The following is an 18,399-nucleotide window of genomic DNA, read 5'->3' on the forward strand; positions in this document are numbered from 1 at the left end:
TTCTCACCTGCAAAATGGGGTAATGATAACTAACTCTCTCGATGATCGCAGGAAATATACTGCATGGGAAATTCTCCATCTTCCATATATATGGGTTTATTAAAGGGTACTGGGGCTGGGGAAACAAGGAAGGAGAATGATCTAAATCCAAGGTACGCCAGAGAAAGGCGGAGCTATCTGTAAACACAGAACAGTCAAAACCGCATATATCCTATTCTCTTTCCAGGTTCTGGCGAAGCGACTGCTACACAAATCACATCTCAAAGTCACGGGGAGGACGGGCTGGTACCCTCTTACCCCGACAGCACTGGCGTAGCGGGAACCACGGAGGAACCCCGGTTGCCAAGGCAACTCCCTGCGGCTGCCCCCACGTAGCCGCCGTCCGTTTCCACCCCCTCACGCCGTCACGCGTCCTCGCGCTTCCCCGCCTCCAGGCGCGCTGCGGCGCTGGCTACTGGCTAGACGTCTCGGTCTCACTATCCTCACTCCATCCGCGGAGCCAATGGCTGGGATCGCCAGGGGTTCGTTCACGCGAGTCAGACGATGCCTGCAATACCGAGGACCAATCACAGTGCTGAGAAGGCGGGTTGGGAGCCCTCACAAGCCAATAACGGCAAAAGAAGCCGGCCTCGCCCTCTTGGCTCCACCCCGGGCGCGGAGAGGCAGGTTCCGAGGCTGCAGCACCTGGTGGAGTCAGGGTGGCCGTGTCCGGCAGTTTCCGCGCGGTCGTCCAGGTGAGGGGGCTGGAAGAGAGGCTGGTAGGTCGGAAGGAGGGAGAGGCTGTCTCTGGCCAGCTGCTCCGTGGTGGGAGCGGGGTCCGGCGTGCGTGGGTGCTCGGGGCGTCAGTGCCGGATATGAGGACGGCGACCAGAGAGAGCGGATGATAGCGGTGCGAAATCTTAAATGATGGAATCGGGGTTGGGCCCTGTTTCTTGCCTTTTAAGAGCTTTATAGTCCTCGAAGACGGGAAATATTAGGAGATAGTTAACAGTGTGGGGTGAAAGAGTGATAAAGTTTTACAAACACGGAAGCACTAGCGGGGGATAAGCTCTGTTGTGTTCGTGCAGTGGAGGGGTGGAGTGGTTGGGAAGGCGTCTGAGACGGAGGTTACTGAAGGATGAATAGTTGTTGGATAGGGTGGCGTCACCGGCTAGGGAATGCTGTGTCCATTACACGTGAAATATAAGAATATGTTGAGGTGGGAGATAGATAGATGATGGGTGGGGAAAGGCCTGGCAGGACCTGATTTGCTTCGCTGAGGGCCTTGGTCTTTGTCTTTAAGGGAGGCATTTTGTACGAAGTAGGGGGTTAACTCACCTGTGTAGATAATATCCTGGCATTGTATCGTTTCGGGAGGGCAAACTTCGAGATTGGGCAACTCCAGCAAATGAGGGAATTTTGCAGTCCGGGCTCAGCGAAGGTAAAGGGCCAAAGGACAGACACAGGCAGACCGCCCTCAGACAGCTAAACTTCAGGGTTTCCTCAGAGAATCCACGGAGAACTAACTTTTTCTGAGGATAGAGTAGGTTTTCCATCAAGTTGCACAGGATGAGAAAAGGAAAAGAAAATTCACTATTTCCCCCTCCCCTCTCCTCTTTAATTCCTAGTTTTTGCTTTTGTTCATTTGGCAAAGTGTATCCACTTTACTTTCTCGTGTTGGGAGAGTGAACTCCTGAATGTTAATTAAACCAAGTATCTCTAAATTGGGAGCGATTTTGAAGGCTTGTCTTAGGCAGCAGAGACAGGAGAGACTTAGAACATTCTTTCGGTAATGACTAAATAGGTGATGGTGCAATTCACCAAATTAGAGGTTAAAGAAGGTAGAGTATTTGGGCAGGGATGCAGGGAGCAGTTGTTGAACTTTTGGACACGTTGAGTTTGATGGGCTTCTGAACGGTCTCTTTGGAGATGGCCAGTAGAGTTTTAGATAATCAGAACCTGGAGTTTAGGAGAGAGGGCTAGGGATAGAAAGGTTGTGCATGTCAGTGTATATTTAAAACAGGAAATAGTTGCCATCACTCTAGGTACTCTGAAATAGGTGGAAAGGGGTAAGGAAAACATTTTGGGGAAACTAACCTCCATTCCCAAGTCTTCTTTCTCAAAAAGCGGTAGCATAAACATACTAAATCAGAAAGTGCTGTCTTCTTTCTCATCTCCTGGTTGAGTATTTGGATCTGATGTGCCCTCTCCTCAAAACATTCCCTGTACCTCCCACCCCACCCTACTTTACTTTGTTTTAATCAGGTCACCTCCCCCTTATGCTCCAGGTCTCTTGTTTTAAGAACTCTTTCCTGGTCCTCTGTGTTCTAGCACTCTGTATTTCCAACCCGTTATTGTCCTTATCACTTAATTTTATGATAGTCTGGTTTTTGCTTTGTATTCCTCATTAGAGTTTATGTTTTGATATCAGGGGTGTGGACAGCAGCTAGCATAGTAGCTGCACATAGTAGCATAAATTAAATCAGAGTGAATACATGTGAATTCCAAGAACCAAGGAAGGAGAGTATTTTGAGAGAAGTATCAGATCTTCAGATTGGTCAAATAAAATAAACTGCAAAGAATGTTTGTTGGATTTGGCAGCTAGGAGATCCTTAGTGATTGTATTAATAAGAGTAAATTCAGTGCAGTGAAGAGAATGGAAAGAAGATTGTAATAGCTGGAGAGTCAATGGGAAATGTGAAAATGAAGACATTATGTATAGAATAATCTTTAAGGAGCTTTGGGAAAGCTGTAGGAAGTACTCCCTTCTTACTATAATATTTCTTGTGTGCTTTGTTATTTCTGATTACAGTAGAGCATAAGGGATGAGTGCATAGGCTCCCCCAGTTAGTATTTTTGTAACTTGGTTTAGAAAAGTTGTTTATTCTTTCTAAACCTGAGTTTTTCAATTATAGAAGAGATAATAAAATTACCTACTTCATGAAGGTAGGTTGGTCGGGATTAAAGGGATTAAAGTCTTTAATATATTGAGAGAGCATACAGAACTCCTAAAACACAGTTCCTGGGGGCACCTGGGTGGCTCAGTGGGTTAAGCCTCTGCTTTCGGCTCAGGTCATGATCTCAGGGTCCTGGGATCAAGCCCCGCATCAGGTTCTCTGCTCTGCGGGGAGCCTGCTTCCCCTTCTCTCGCTGCCTGCCTCTCTGACTACTTCTGATCTCTGTCGAATAAATAAATAAAATCTTAAAAAACAAAACAAAACACAGTTCCTAGCATGTAAGAAGTGCTCAAAATTGTTAGCTTCTTGTAGCTACTATGTGTTGGGTCCTATGTTAAGGACTTCACGTGTGTTGGGTCTTGGACCCATTAGAACTATTGTTTTTCTTTTTTCAGCTTCATGAAGGTGTAATTGACAGGTAAAATTGTAAGATATTTAAATGTACATTGTGGTGATTTAATATATATATACACTATGAAAAGATCCCCACGATCTAGTTACTATTGTTACTGTGTACATTTTGCAGATGATAAAACCGAGGCTCAGAGAGGTTATGTATCTTGCTCAAGGACACACAGCAAGTAAGTGTTGTTGGTTCATTGCCACATTTGGCAACAACCTCATGAAAATGAGAATTGGAATGACTTTTACCTTGCAAGTTAGAAGACTGAAGATATCTTGGTGTGAGCGGGAACTATATTGCAAGTAGTTGAGGGGGTTGTGTGGGTAAGAGCAAAGCAGGGGGAAGGCTTTTTGTTGATTTCTCCCTAGAGAAAGAAGTTGGTTCGAAGAAAAGGAAGAGGGACAGTGGCTTGGGGAAGAGGGAATACAGGTTAGGAAAACTTTTCACTAGAAATGAAGACTTGAGTATGTTTTTAAACTTGAGAGGATGGACTTAGTGAAGAGGGGAGAAATGAAAGATGAGAAAGGATAAGTGACGGACAAGTTCCCAGGTAAAATAAGAACATAAGACTAGTCACTCTCAGAGAGGGTGAGTGAGAAAAGAGAAATGTTGAGGTTGGGATGGCCCAGGATGTATCTGTAGCCTCCATAGTACAAGTCATTTGAGAGTGAGTAGGACAAAATTCTAAGTGAATTCTGAGACCTGAGGAAGCTGGCTAATCTTCCCAGTATCCTCCATGAGGAAGGGGTCCAAGGTCAGTATGGGAACAATAAGCATCTGCCTTTAGCTGAGGTCATGATCCCAGGGTTCTGGGATCTAGTCCCCCACTGGGCTTCCTTCTCGTCAGGGTTCTGCTTCTCCCTCTGCCCCTGCTTGCTCTTTCTTTCTCTCTCTCTCTAATAAATAAATAAAATCTTTTTAAAAAATAAAATATTTTTGGTTTTAGTCTATCATAATTCATAAATTGGGAACAACAGTGAACATTTTTAGGAAAGTGACATACTTGTAAACTTGAAAGTATCAGCATCTTTAGTTCAGCATCCTTGACTATGGAGTATGTAAGTATAATTGTAAGAAGGTATAAAATGGAAAGCAAAATTTTTGTCCTCTCCTCCATAATGGAACCCCCCACCCACTGAGTGTGCACATAATGCAAATGCATGTATCTGTTACTTCTTGATCTCTTTTCCTTTAAGTCATCACTCTCAATTGTTCCCATTGTTCCTCAGATATCCTTCCATACATTTCCTGTGTGTGGGTATGTGTGTCCATCCGTCCATCTGTCCATAAGCATGAACGTGCACAGTATAGAACCTTTTCACAAACCCTAGGTGGGGGAGCTTTTGTTATGTGCATTATTCCGCAACTTGCTGTTTCACTTAACATAGTATCTTGGGACATCTTTCTATGTAGAACATAAAGATTTTCCTGTTCTTTGAAATGGCTGCATAATTGTCTCTGGAAGGACTTAGGGTTTATTTAACTCCTTTCTTATTAATGGACTTATTTCTGTAGTTTTCCTTTTTTCTTTGTTTTTGCTGCTGTAAGCAATGCTTCTTTGTGAGTGAGAAAATTGCTGGGTCAAAAGGTATATTTTGGAATTGTGACAAGAACTGTGAATTTTTCTTCAAAGGCCTACTGATCTCTCCATCAACAATGTATAATGGTGCCTGTTTCCCCAAATTGTTACCCTTACCAGTACTGTCTCCTGAACACTGAAACTTTTAAAGACTTTTTTGTTTTAGGGTGTATTCAATCTGAGCTGCTTATTTGTTTAGTGAACATTTGTATTTACTTTTCCGTGAACCCCTTGGGAATGGCCTTTGTCATTTTTCTATTGGGTTTTTAGTCTTTTCCTAAAGCACACTTTGCAGCCGTTTATCATAAGTTTTGGAAATATTTTTTCTGGTTTGCCATTTGATCTTAGACTTTATTTATAATTGTCTTTTTATAACAAGCATATTTAATTTTTATGTAGTCTTATTTGGCACACTTTTTCTTAATAGGTTTTTTGGGTTTTTTGGTGTGCTTTTTGTTTTTTTGGTTTTAAGTGACACTTGAACTCCATCATTGCAGATTGAAGGTACAAGTTTTTCCATGGAGACCACATTGAAAAGTCTCTTTAAAGATAGTTTGAAGTTCTTTCTCTACTGTTGTTCTTTTAGATCTTGCTCTTGAAAGTTAACATGTGGCTTTTAATTTTTATTTTTAAAATATTTTATTTATTTATTTATTTGAGAGAGAGAGAGCGCCCACGCACGCATGCAGGTGAGGAGGGGTGGTAGCATGAAGGGAGGGGCAGGGAGGGGGAAAGAATCTCAAGTGGATTCTGCCCTGTGGGGCAGAGGGCAGGCTAGATCTCATGACCCTGAGATCATGACCTGAGCGGAAACTAAGAGTTGGATGCCTAACTGGCTGAGCCACCCAGGTGCCCCAACACGTGGCTGGCTGGCTTATTTATTTATTTTTTTATTTAAATTAAACTAACTTAACATATAATGTATTGTTTATTTCAGAGATACAGGTCTGTGATTCATCAGTTTTATATAATACCCAGTGTTCATTGCAACACATACTGTCCCCAATATCTATCACCCAGTTACCCCATTCCCTTACCCTCTCCCCTCCAGCAAACCTCGGTTTGTTTCCTAAGATTAAGAAGAGTCTCATAAATCAGTGTCTGCAAATGGTCATGGTGATGATATCCATTATACCTTTGTTGTTTTTAAAATTATCAGAAGATGAATTTTAAAAATTATTTTCTGGGAATTTCATTGTTTGGCTTACTTGGTTTGCTTGCTTGCTTATTTATTTATTTATTTTTTATTTGCCTTTATAGAATTCTAAGGCTTTCTGCAGAGATTTGAAAAATGGCAACAAATGAAAGTGTCAGCATCTTTAGTTCAGCATCCTTGGCTGTGGAGTATGTAGATTCACTTTTACCTGAGAACCCTCTACAAGAACCATTTAAAAATGCATGGAACTATATGTTGGATAATTATACAAAGTTCCAGATTGCAACATGGGGATCCTTGATAGTTCATGAGGTCCTTTATTTCTTGTTCTGTTTACCTGGATTTTTGTTTCAATTTATACCTTACATGAAAAAGTACAAAATTCAAAAGGTGAGTGTGATGTACTTGCAATAAAATGTTATCATTCTTGTCGAATATTTTAAAAGTAAATGTAACTTTGTTTTGAGAGATCCTAGATCAAGGTTGTCTAATAGAAATAGAAGGAACATATGTAATTTTACATTTTCTGATAGAATACATAAGGTGTAGAGAAATAGGGAAATTAATTTTAATATTTTATTTAATACAATAAATTGAAACATTTCAACAAGTAATCAGAATTTAAAAGTACTTAGTAGGTTATTTTATGTTCATATTCTCACAAAAAAAGTCTTTGGAATTGGGTGTCTTATGTTAATTTTAGCCCATCAAAGTTTAGCCATATTTAAAGTGTTTACTAGCCACATATTTCTAGTTCCTGCCACATTGGACAGCGCTAGATTATTATTGATAATGTTTCAAGAATAATTTTTTAAATTGTGCTTTTAGTATATGTGACATTTATCTAATTTGGATCTATGATCTTTAAACTAGCTGGAAAGAGACATTATGGGCATGTGTAGATACTTTGCAATTCTCTCCAATTCCTAATGTCTCAGCCATTAGTGTATGTTTAATATCATAAGATCTTGATCAGGGCTATTAAAAGTTTTGTTTTTTCCTTAAATATAATGGTGGTTCTGCAGGATTCATGTCATCATGCTCCTAGAGTCTAAATATTTGCTTTAGTGCACTAAATTCCTTGAGATTCCCACCATGCATGACAAAATGTTGAGATAGACACAGTGCCTCTTCTCCATTGTAGTCACGGAGGAAATAGTGAGCTCTAGCTCTCTGAAGACTAGAGCTTGTCCGGGTGTCCGGAACAGAGTCCAAACTCGCTTATCAGAGATGAGTTATCAGCACTTGGCAGACCCGTGGTAGTGTCTAATACTTGCTGTTTACTTTCTAAAAAGTCATGCCAAACTAAAACTCAGGGGCACGTGGTCTTGGTAGAAAGTGGACATCTTGAGAGCATTGACCTGTGGAGAATGATTTGTACTCACCAAGTACACACCAGGTGGCAGTCATCGTGCACATTTTCCCCCATCAGTCTCCTAGCCCCGTTGCCTCTCCCAGTGAGTCTCACTGTAAGTGCTCACTCAAGTGCTGATGCTGATCCTTTCTGGGGGTAGTCCATGGGGTCAGGCCAGTAGACTCTAAGCCAAAGGAAAAGGGGGAGGAAATAAAAAGGGACATGCCCAAAGAGGGGTATCCTGTAAATTAAGGACAGACGTTCCAAAAGCTTTTTATAACAGGGCCTGCTTTGAAAGGCAGAATTCAGTTTGGATGTGTAAGCTCTCATGCATGTTTGGGGTGATTCTGGAGACTGTGTGTCACCACGTAGTTCTTTATAGGGCTGATACATGGTGTGTCTGGCCAGGTCAGAGCATCCTTGTTGTCCTCCTCCTCCCCTCTGCCCTTGACTCACTAGTCAGAGGTGGGAACTTTTCCAGAAAGGCCTTTTTCAGTTAAGGTTTTATGCATGACTTTAAAATAAACTGTCGCAAAAGACAATACAAGTAGTTGTCTAGTTGGTTACAGGTAGTTATTTATAAACAAATTGAAAGGCTGGGTAGTGTGGCTTAACATTGCCTTGTCCTTCTTTCAGTTTCACAACCATTAAAAATCCCTGCTTTGGATCTTCTTAGTACAAAAATGAATTGTGATAGTAAAGCAGTATAGGTTTTCACAAAACGGGTAAGGTTTAAAGACAAGCAACAAAATTAGTAAAATTAATTACAAGTTTATTTCAAAGGAAGATCCCCTGAAGCACTGAGGGTACAGGAAGAGGTTGTTGGTGGTGATGAGCATAGCAGCTTTCAAATGGAATAGACTACCAGACAGTTAATGCACTTTAGAAAGTCTGATGTCTTACTACTTCTCTAGGTATGTTCTTCCAGGGGGTATATACTAAAACTATTCCTTTTTGAAAAAAAAAGATTTTATTTTTTTATTTTGAGAGAGAGCACATAGGGGCTGGGGGCAGAAGCAGAGGGAGAAGCAGGCCCACTACTAAGCAGGCAGCCTGATTCGGGACTTGATCCCAGGACCCTAAAATCAGGGCCTGAGCGGAAGGCAGCCGCTTAACCAACTGAGCCACTCAGGTGCACCTGAAACCATTCTTTCTGGAGTCAGTTTTCCTAGTAGTATTCCTTCATATTAACTTGCAGTTATATATAAAGTAAAATATGGTAAACCCTGATATTCACCAGGTATTTGTATTTCATTGTTCACTATTTTTTAAACTAATTTGTCCACGCTGTGATTTTTTAGTCATAATTGATAAATTTTTGTGTTAATTGCTATAGCTAAATGAGTATCAGATTCAAGCTAGGATATTAAAAGTCTGTTAAACATGGTCCTTAGGGAGAAATTGCCCAAGCTGGATTTATATTTTGTCCTCAGTCACAGACTGAAGGTTTGGAGTAGTGAGGTCGGATAATCTCAGAGATAGCCAATGACAAATTATCTTGTCTAATCCCTTCATTTTATTATTAAGGAAACTGAATTGTGGGCATTACAGAGCCAGCTAACTAGTTGGTAAAGGCCCTGAGATTGGAGACTGGCTCTCTAGATTGGTTATCAATTGGATGCTTTTCCTTTTTTTTTTTTTTTTTTTTTTTTTTTTTTCCTATTATGGAAGAGAACTCAGAATTTTAAGAACAACAACAAGAAGGAGAATTTTAAGTCCAGAACTAGAGACCTAGCTTTTAGTTAGTCCTGGTTCTAATCACTGCCTGTGTGATCCTGGGCTACTAGGTAGTTGACCTCTTTGGGCTTCTGCTAATGAGCAGTAGTTTCCATACTTAGGATATTATGGTTTAGTTAAAAAAGTATCATTGGCAGAAGTCTAAATGTTTAAGTAAGGACATTGAAAACAAGCAATAACTATTATTTATTATCACCATCTTTTTGTAAAACCAGAAGTACTTTTTCTTATCTAACTGCGGCCATTTGAAAATTTATTTATTTATTTATTTGAGGGAGAGAGAGTATGCACTTGCACAAGAGGGGGAGAAGCAGATTCCCTGCTGAGCAGGGAGCGAGTCCCAGGAGGATCATGACCTGAGCCCAAGGCAGATGCTTAACCAACTGAGCCACTCAGGCACCCCTAACTGCAGCCCTTTAAATGGAATAAATTTAGTTTTTTTATATGGCTTGCTAAGCCAGTTGATATCCTGATGAGGTTTTTGAAATATTTATTATATTGATCTTACTTTTCTCATTCTGGCTTTCATCTCTGAACACTTATCTGTGGGCAGCAGGTCTCCATTCTTTGGGAACCACTGGACCCATTTCCGAAGTTCTTCCAGCTCAGAGTTTATAATTCTGTCATCAGATGTGAACAAAAATATGCTAATTTCTGGGAAAGAACACCGCTGAATGGCTGGCAGCATGGATTTCCCTTTGTAATAAAGGCTTCAGTGCCACCTGCAGGACTGTTGGCACACTTGGGAGAACCCACCTGTGCTCTGAGCATCATGCATTTGTGCTCTGAGATTCCTGGGTGACAAAAGGGAATGATGTGGGACGCAAAGACTGGACAGTTACTCTGTAGTGTTTCTTTGGTTCATTTGAGATCATTACACCTGGGTTTGTCTATTAACAGTTTTTTTTACCTATTTAAACTAGTGATCACAATTGTCAAGGATTTCGAAGGGGAGGAGGCTGTGATTCCTAGGTCTCAGTTACTGTCACACAGTCACTGTAATACAGAATTCACATCGTAAGATTAATTAAATAATGTAGAATTAAGGTTATCTGGAAACATTACAAAAACAATTAAAAATTCGTTCTAAGTTTAAAGTCAAGCTACTGATAGCTGAGGCTAATGCTAAATATTGTGATTTTTTTCTCCATAGGACAAACCAGAAACATGGGAAAACCAGTGGAAATGTTTTAAAGTACTTCTCTTTAATCACTTTTTTATCCAGCTTCCTTTGATCTGTGGAACTTATTATTTTACAGAGTATTTTAATATACCTTATGATTGGGAAAGAATGCCAAGATGGTATGTATATAAAGATTTGATTTTGATACTCAGTCATGCTTTATCATCTAATTAAAATAATTCTTCATGTTTCTTTCTTCATTTGTTTGTTCTAAACTTTAGAAGTAATTAAAACATAGAAAAAGTAAGCCATAGTAGAAACTTAAAACATTCCCATTTTTCTGTCTTTTTGTGTTTTAATGTAATATTTTATTGGAAAGTTATTTATTTAGATATTTTTGGAAAGTGATTTCTTATGTCAGATAAGTTTTGTTAGCATCCTTTATATGATTTTATACAGATATACCCACTTATACCAAGAAAAACTATATTACATTTTAAGTCTGAAGTGAATAAAAAGAAAAGAGAGAGTAATTGTGAGGTTTATAAAAGTTGTGTGCATATAGGAACAAATATATATTACCTGAGCACTAGTAGTTGTGTTCAAATGATGTTTGTATTCAACTGTCTGCTCTTGACATAACCTGAATAGAGATATACCAATTATATAGATATATACTTTTTCATTGTAATATATATTATATAAAAGAGTTTTTGTGTATGTGTTTATTTGTATATAAATATATTTTGCCCATCGCACTTACAACCCTCTCTTTGGTGGAAAGAAGTGATGATTTTATATTGATAATCTCAGTTCAAGTCCCTCATCAATATTACTCTTTTCCTAGAAGTTTCAGATTTTGTTTCTTAACTTTGATTTTATACATGTGAAATTATTTTCCAGTTTTTTGTTTTTTAAGTAAGCTCCACACCCAGCATTCAGCTTGAATTTCATGATCCTTAAGTCAAGAGTTGCATATTCTATCTCCTAAGCCAGCCAGATGCCCCGGTGCCTGTGAATTTTTAAAAATGAACTAGAATTGGAATAGTGGTCTGCTTCAGGTGCTATTATAGAGCCACTTTGTACGTAGCAGTTATGGGAGTTTGCTGATCTGTGTATCCAGGTCGGTCAAGCTGGTTAGTGGGTATTTGGTTCATGTAATTCCTCAAACAGTGATCCCAAGTAATAGCTTAGATCACTTAAGTAGAAGTTATTTTATGCTCATTACAGTATTTTCATCCTAAAGGTACCTGCTTTTGGCAAAATGCTTTGGCTGTGCGGTGATTGAGGATACCTGGCACTATTTCCTGCATAGGCTCTTACACCACAAAAGAATATATAAATATATTCATAAAATTCATCATGAGTTTCAGGTATGTTAGAATTATTTTTAATACATTTTTTTTCAATTGGAGGCAAAATGCTTTTTTAAAATCTTCTGAGGTTTTAAAAAAATTGTCAGTGATGTTTTTATTTCTTTCTCTTTGGCATGAACACGTTAAGAACATCTCACACACACACACACACACACACACACACACACGGCCAGTTCTATAAATGTTCAAGGAAAGTGTTAACATGAAATAGTTCAGTCCCTCATTCGGGCCAGACCACTCTCCTGTTCTGGTTGGTATGTGGCAGATGAATAGAGACCATAGTGATGTTAAGGTTATTTAAATTGGACCCCAAAACAATGAACTTGTCATCTTTAAATTTCTAAAGCTTTTACCGACTTGTTTAATGAACACCTTTCCACCTCATTCTGATGCCCACAAAAACCTATTTTATCAGAACTGCTTTGATGTACCTTTATCAGACTGGTTATGTCATATATTCCACATTGGCCCTGATTACGTCAAATGCCAAATCAAGTATCCCTTTCTTGGCAAAACAAATTCAGAAGCATAAACCAAAATTGGAATTTAAGTCAGTTGTTTAATACCTTTATCTTAAACCATCAGAGTCAGTTACTAAGATGCTATTAAGGACATCCCTCGATGTTTTGATGTTTGGTAGGAACAAAAAGGTGTTTTTATTGAGAATTACTGTTACTTGTTTATATATGTATGGCTAGATATATTGCCATTACTTATAGAAACAATCTAATTTGATAAAACTGTATGCATAAATTAGAATATATGTATTTGTGGTTCTCTGACAAATCAAAAGGAGATACACACATTTATTTTAAGGAACTGGCTCATGTGATTGTGGGGATTGGCAGATCTGAAATGCATTGGACAGACCACAGACTGGAAATTCAAGCAGGGTTTCCATATTGTGGTCGTGAGAATTCTTTCTTCCTCGTGAGACCTCAGTCTTTGCTTTTAAGGCCTTCAACTCTTTGGATAAAGCCCACTTGCATTATGGAGGATAATCCCCCTTACTCAGAGGCTAACAATTTAAATGTTAGTCACATCTATAATATACGTTCATAGCAATGTCCAGGCTGGTGTTTGACCAACCAAACAGTTGGGCACTGTATAGCCTAGCTAAGCTGACACAAAATTAACAGTCACAATATATTAAGGAATTCTTACATATTTATTTTAGGCTCCATTTGGAATGGAAGCTGAATATGCACATCCCTTGGAAACTCTGATTCTTGGAACTGGATTTTTCATCGGAATCATGCTTTTATGTGATCACGTCATTCTCCTTTGGGCATGGGTGACTATTCGTTTGATAGAAACTATTGACGTCCATAGGTGGGTTATGGTTTCTATTCGGATATAAGGTATCAAAATATAAAAATGCCATTGTTTTCATGGTCATAAGATCATCTTTATTTCTAAGCAGACTAATAGGACAGATTAAATTGTAAAGAATATCTCCTTCCTTCATTCTTTCCTTCCACTGTTATCTCCTCCCTCCTGCCCTCTCAGCTTCCTGAGGAAGGGAGGGGGTGGGTGCTTCAGAGCTCTACCGTTGTGGCTATCAGATTCTAGATTTGTTTTTGGAAATAAAGGAGGATACTCTAAAAGAGTTGCTACATAGTGATTCTTGGGTTTAACCTTCTTAGTGCTTGACACTCATTTAACTTTGCCTAAAGGACATATACTGTCCTGGGCATGAGAACCTGTGTTGAGGAAACTCCTCTAAAACAGAAAAGAAAAATCATTCTTGAAAATCTGTGTCTAAAGATTTTTATAACCCCTCATTTCATCCCCTGTTGTATAATAATTAAGTTCCATAGATCTTTGAAGGTTTTTATCTTAATTTCTGAAAATGGTTTCTAGAATATGTACCATTTTTCTGTGCGTTTTTGTCTTGTGTCAACCTGTCAGAAACAAAGTGACTTAGGTAAAGTGGAATGTTATTTGAATTAGTTAACAGGTATGTTACTATCAATGAAAATGTCAGTTATTTGAAGTGTATTTATTTCCTTAAAAATCTTGATCATTTTTATTTCAGTGGTTATGACATTCCTCTCAACCCTTTAAATCTGATCCCTTTCTATGCTGGTTCTCGGCATCATGATTTCCACCATATGAACTTCATCGGAAACTACGCTTCAACGTTTACATGGTGGGATAGAATTTTCGGAACAGACTCTCAATTTGTTGCTTACAATGAAAAGATGAAGAAGATTGAGAAAAAGACTGAATAAGTATCTCATCTATACCTTCCTGAAGGTACACACTTTTCCTGAATTGAAGCAAGTAGCTAACATTGCTTCTGCAGAGCAGAAATAAACATGTGTCTTGGCTGCTAAGTGATACAGAGAACATTAACAACCTTTAATTATCTTCCTAGTGGGAACTTTTTCTACTTTACATAAAAGCTCTGTATGTGTAGAAATAAATAAATATGTATTTAAGTACGATTTTTCATGAGGGAGTGGTAAAGGCCATGTTGCTAACCTTACAAAAAGGTTTAAGTAATGGAAGAAATATTAATCTGTGTCTTTCCCCAGTAATATCATAGGCCTGAAGTTGAAATTGGTCTTTAAAATCTTCTAAATATATAGTGGCCATTTCAGAAACTGTCTTAGTAGGGTGTTGGCCTCGTATTGAACTTTAAACATTTTTTGGAATTGCCTAAACATCAAAGTATCATGGGTTGAACCCTATCAATTGACAGCGTGAGTGAGGCTGCCAAAGCAGGAAGAGCCAGCACGGAGAACTTCACTCTTGTCCTGAGCCGACTGGTTTGGGGTGATTCTCTTTCTTTGAGAAGTCCTTTGGGATTGCACTGTACTACTGGTGTCTATAAATTAAGGCATTTCTGAATTGTAAGTGGAATATTTTAGTCTTAAGGTTTTCGGGTTACTTGAAATTTTTAAAAAATTGAGCTTTATTTCTGCTATTTACCCTTTCATTTTTGTATATCAAGTTTTCATTATACTTAAAACTGTATCTTGAAACGTGAACTGACTTGCTGTATTTGCACTTTGAACTATTGAAATAAATGTGATTTTTTTGTCTGATTATCTGGGTTCCAATTTTGAACATCAGTTGTTTTATTTTATTCTTATAAAGAAAAGTACAGAAATCATTATATTACTGTTTTGCAATAAAAGGAATAATTCTACTTTTTTAAGAAGTGCTTCATTTGCTGAACTTTTTGGGCAGTTTCGACATGTATTTATCAGGCTATGGTAGTGGGGAATTCCATTGACCTAGTATTAAGACAGCTCTTTTCTCTTTTAGAAGATGTATGCTTTCTGTACAGAGGGAAGAATAGAGTGAAACTTTTTAAAGCTTTTTTAAAGCTTTAAATGGTATCTAGATTCTAACTCAAAGAGTTGGTAATTCTAACTTAGTATAGGGTAGTACCAAATTTTTATTTATAATATGGAGTCGTTTCCTGGTAAATGTCTTTTCTTTCTTTTGAAGACACATGGTGAAGAAGATTCAAATAAGGATTCAGAAAGTTAAACTGAGAATATTCTGCTAGACCATGTTTTCTAACTCGAACCTAGTCCATATGACCCTTTCCATTTTCCCTTTCTGTCCCTTCCCCTACTCTCATGGGTGTGGGTTTAGCCCTTCATTCTCAAACTGATTTTGGGGCTATGCTTAAAATCTTGCGGTTCAATTATAAGATAATCTATAGAAGCTTTAATCTTTACCTTCTGTTCTTCAATATTCATGGAATGCATTAGTAAAGGTGACTCAGTACTTGGGGAGAGGGTGACCTCTATCGTTGGAAATGGTACTAAACAATTTGGTATGCCTAATTCATTCTTTTCACACTAGTTAACTTACTGAGCGCTTATTGTATACCCTGAATTCTGCTATGAGCTTTAAAAAAAAAAAAAAAAGTTTATTTATTTTAGGGAGAGAGAGTGTGGGCTAGCAAGGGGAGGGATCAGGAGAGAAGCAGACTCCCTAATGAGCGTGGAGCTTGACATAGGCTCAGTCTCAGAATCCCGAGATCATGACCTGAACTGAAATCAAGAGTAGGTTGCTTGACTGACTGAACCACCCAGGTGCCCACTCTTGTGAGCTTTTAATGCATGATCTCATTTAAGTCTCTGAGGCAAATGCCATTTTCTCCATTTACATGTGAGGGATTTGTCTGAGAGGTTAAGTTACTTAAGATCACAGGGCTAGCCTTTTGACATCAGAAGCCGCGCTTGCAGCCACTACGTTTACTACAATGGAGACTTGCATCTTTTAGAAAAATCTCACAGGATAGGTTTTCAGATTTTTCCCTCACTATGTACAGTCTTCTGAGAAGAAAGTTCTGAACCAGTAGCTACCCGGAAAATAAGGTTCATACACAACACTTTAGTACAAACAAATTTTAATACAACTTACTGGCAAGACCTCTTCTAAAATTACCTGGATTAGCTTCTATCTCTCTTCTGTTTGTGCTTGACAAAAAACATATGAAGACTAGAGTACAAATACAACACAAAGCTCTGATTCTACTCTAGAAAATCACAACATATTTTGTTGGATTATCCGCTGGACTTCACTGAAGTGGAAATTGGAAAGCTTAAGGTTAATATTGTAGCTAAAATGATTAGCAGAGTATGTTAGAGTTACATCTATCATGTCACAATTAAGTAGTATTTTACTCTTCTACATATTCTGGCTAAAGACATTTAGACCTTTAGAAAAACCTGGGTTTGCAGTATGTCACGAGACCTCCTGTCCCGCAGCTCCCAGTTCTCTCACAGAAAGCCTCAGACTATGAAATCCATATTCAAGTCCCATGTCCCCCTAGCGGGAGTAAGACAAAACCATTTTTAAGAGCGGATGGTCAGATGGTTGTGTGTTCATCTCTGAGGATTTAGATCCTAATCCGTTCTTCCAGAAGATTATATTCTCTGCCAGTATTCTGAAGAGTGATGTGCTTTTCGTCACATGAATAGCAGGTGACTGTCCAATGCTGACATTCTTTTTTTTTTTTTTTTAAGATTTTATTTATTTGACTGAGATCACAAGAAGGCAGAGAGAGAGGGGGAAGCAGGCTCCCAGCTGAACAGAGAGTCAATGCAGGGCTCGATCCCAGGACCCTGAAATCATGACCTGAGCAGAAGGCAGAGGCTTAACCCACTGAGCCACTCAGGTGCCTTCAATTCTGACATTTTACCTAAAATCACCGGAGGACCACATGAAATGTCTTTAGGATGCATACTTAGAGGGCTGTCGAGTTCCACGTGTCAAAAGGAGGGGGATGTGGGAGGCTAAAATCCAGGATCTGAAACTGCCTTCAACCTACTAAGAAAATCATAAAACTCAGGGGACAGATGCATGCTCACTGTGTATGGAACAGAGACGGCCGGTGGTGGAGAAGAAGAGCACAGGGTAAGTAACCACCAGAGCTGCTTGCTCGTGGGAGATTGAAGCCAACACTGCAGTGACAGCAACAGGAGAGAGACAAAGCCACAGATGCCATGACAGCATCTCTCACTCCTTCACTCCAGGTAACAGAAGCACTTCCTGGAGAGCCTTTTCCCCTCCTCTTCCTCGAAGCCTATCCCCTCATCTATGAAATGAGGCTAACAGTAATCCATAGTTTTGTGAGGATTCAGTAAGATGCTCCATGGGAAGTATGTGTTGCCATATGCAACAAATGTTGGCTATTCTGTTAAAAATTCCCTACGCTCCATATTCTTAAGGACCCAGCTCAAGCCTCACCCCACCACCCCCTCCTTCCTATTCCTAGGTCTTATTCTTGCTTCAGGTGACCAGTCTCTCACTGCTCTCCCCATGCCGGGTTCAGCAGCACTCCTCTATAGCCACTTGGCACATTCTACTATGGAGCGCCACCCCTTTTTAGCCAAAGATACCTATTTTGCACCATTTGCTTCCCCTTTGTGCCGTTGCTCATGCTAATCTTTCAGCCTGAAACAGAGGCTCAGTGAGTGGCATTCATATGGTCAAAGGCATGCAGGTTGTGAGTGGCTGAGCTGCCTGCAGAGCTGGGATTTCCCTCTTCTCTGCGTTTCCCACTGCACCATTTGTACATCTGACGTGAGGCCCCCGCCCCCACCACGGGATAGTTTGAAAAACGCCTACCAATTTAAAAAAGGGGAGAGCCTGTAACAGCATCTTAATGTAGGATTTGGCGATTGTGCCGCCATTGTAACGATCAACTTAGAAAGTCTTAAGTAATAACAGCAAATGGTGGGGAGAGCAGAGGGCAAGGAGGGGTTCTTGAAGTACATGCTAGAGGTGGAACCGTGCGTCGGCGTTGCCTGCGTTGGCTGAGGTCTGGCTGCACTTTCATGCTTTGGCAGCTGAGAGTCTGACTTTATTGATGCAGATTCCTATGGTGTACGCAGCTTTAGATGTTCTGGGGGCATGCATGCCTGTTGAACTTGACAAAAGATGGTGTCCACCTAATAAAGAACATTTAAAATTTTGTTTAGCCTTTCGGCAGATTGAGCAAAACTTCTTGTACTCCATGAAGATTCAGTGAGGTTTCCTTTGCTATAAAATCATTTGTCTGCTAGGAACAGAAGAAGGAGAGAGTAGGAAGAGCAGGGTCAGTGCTCAGGAGTAGATGCACTGTGCACCCAGAGAGCAGCCATCTGAACTCCTTGGCTCTCACACTTCTGTGTCAAGGGAACACAATCTGTAGTCGGGAAAGGAAGCAAAACCACCCTGCTAAGAGAACCAAATCCCCGGGGAGAGGAAGAGCTAGTTCAAGTG

General features: G+C 39.5%; 1 protein-coding gene across 1 annotated transcript; it reads left to right on the forward strand.

Moving 5' to 3' along the window:
- Window positions 1-636: 636 nt before the first annotated feature.
- Window positions 637-14,016, forward strand: MSMO1 (methylsterol monooxygenase 1). The gene is made up of 6 exons (XM_032863864.1): window positions 637-734; window positions 6,179-6,464; window positions 10,319-10,467; window positions 11,535-11,661; window positions 12,842-12,996; window positions 13,703-14,016. Exons 2-6 carry the CDS (start codon window positions 6,210-6,212, stop codon window positions 13,896-13,898), a joined length of 882 nt encoding a protein of 293 aa, XP_032719755.1. The 5' UTR covers window positions 637-734; window positions 6,179-6,209; the 3' UTR covers window positions 13,899-14,016.
- Window positions 14,017-18,399: the final 4,383 nt, after the last annotated feature.

This window comes from Lontra canadensis, unplaced genomic scaffold (genome assembly GCF_010015895.1).
Source record: "Lontra canadensis isolate GAN:19392208 unplaced genomic scaffold, GSC_riverotter_1.0 scaffold1, whole genome shotgun sequence".
Taxonomy (NCBI): Eukaryota; Metazoa; Chordata; class Mammalia; order Carnivora; family Mustelidae; genus Lontra; species Lontra canadensis.

Coding starts and splice junctions, on each gene's coding strand:
- MSMO1 (XM_032863864.1), top strand. CDS start 6,210: ATGGCAACAAATGAAAGTGTCAGCATCTTTAGTTCAGCATCCTTGGCT. Junction 6,465..10,318: donor AAAAGTACAAAATTCAAAAG/GTGAGTGTGATG, acceptor TTTTCTCCATAG/GACAAACCAGAAACATGGGA. Junction 11,662..12,841: donor AAATTCATCATGAGTTTCAG/GTATGTTAGAAT, acceptor TATTTATTTTAG/GCTCCATTTGGAATGGAAGC.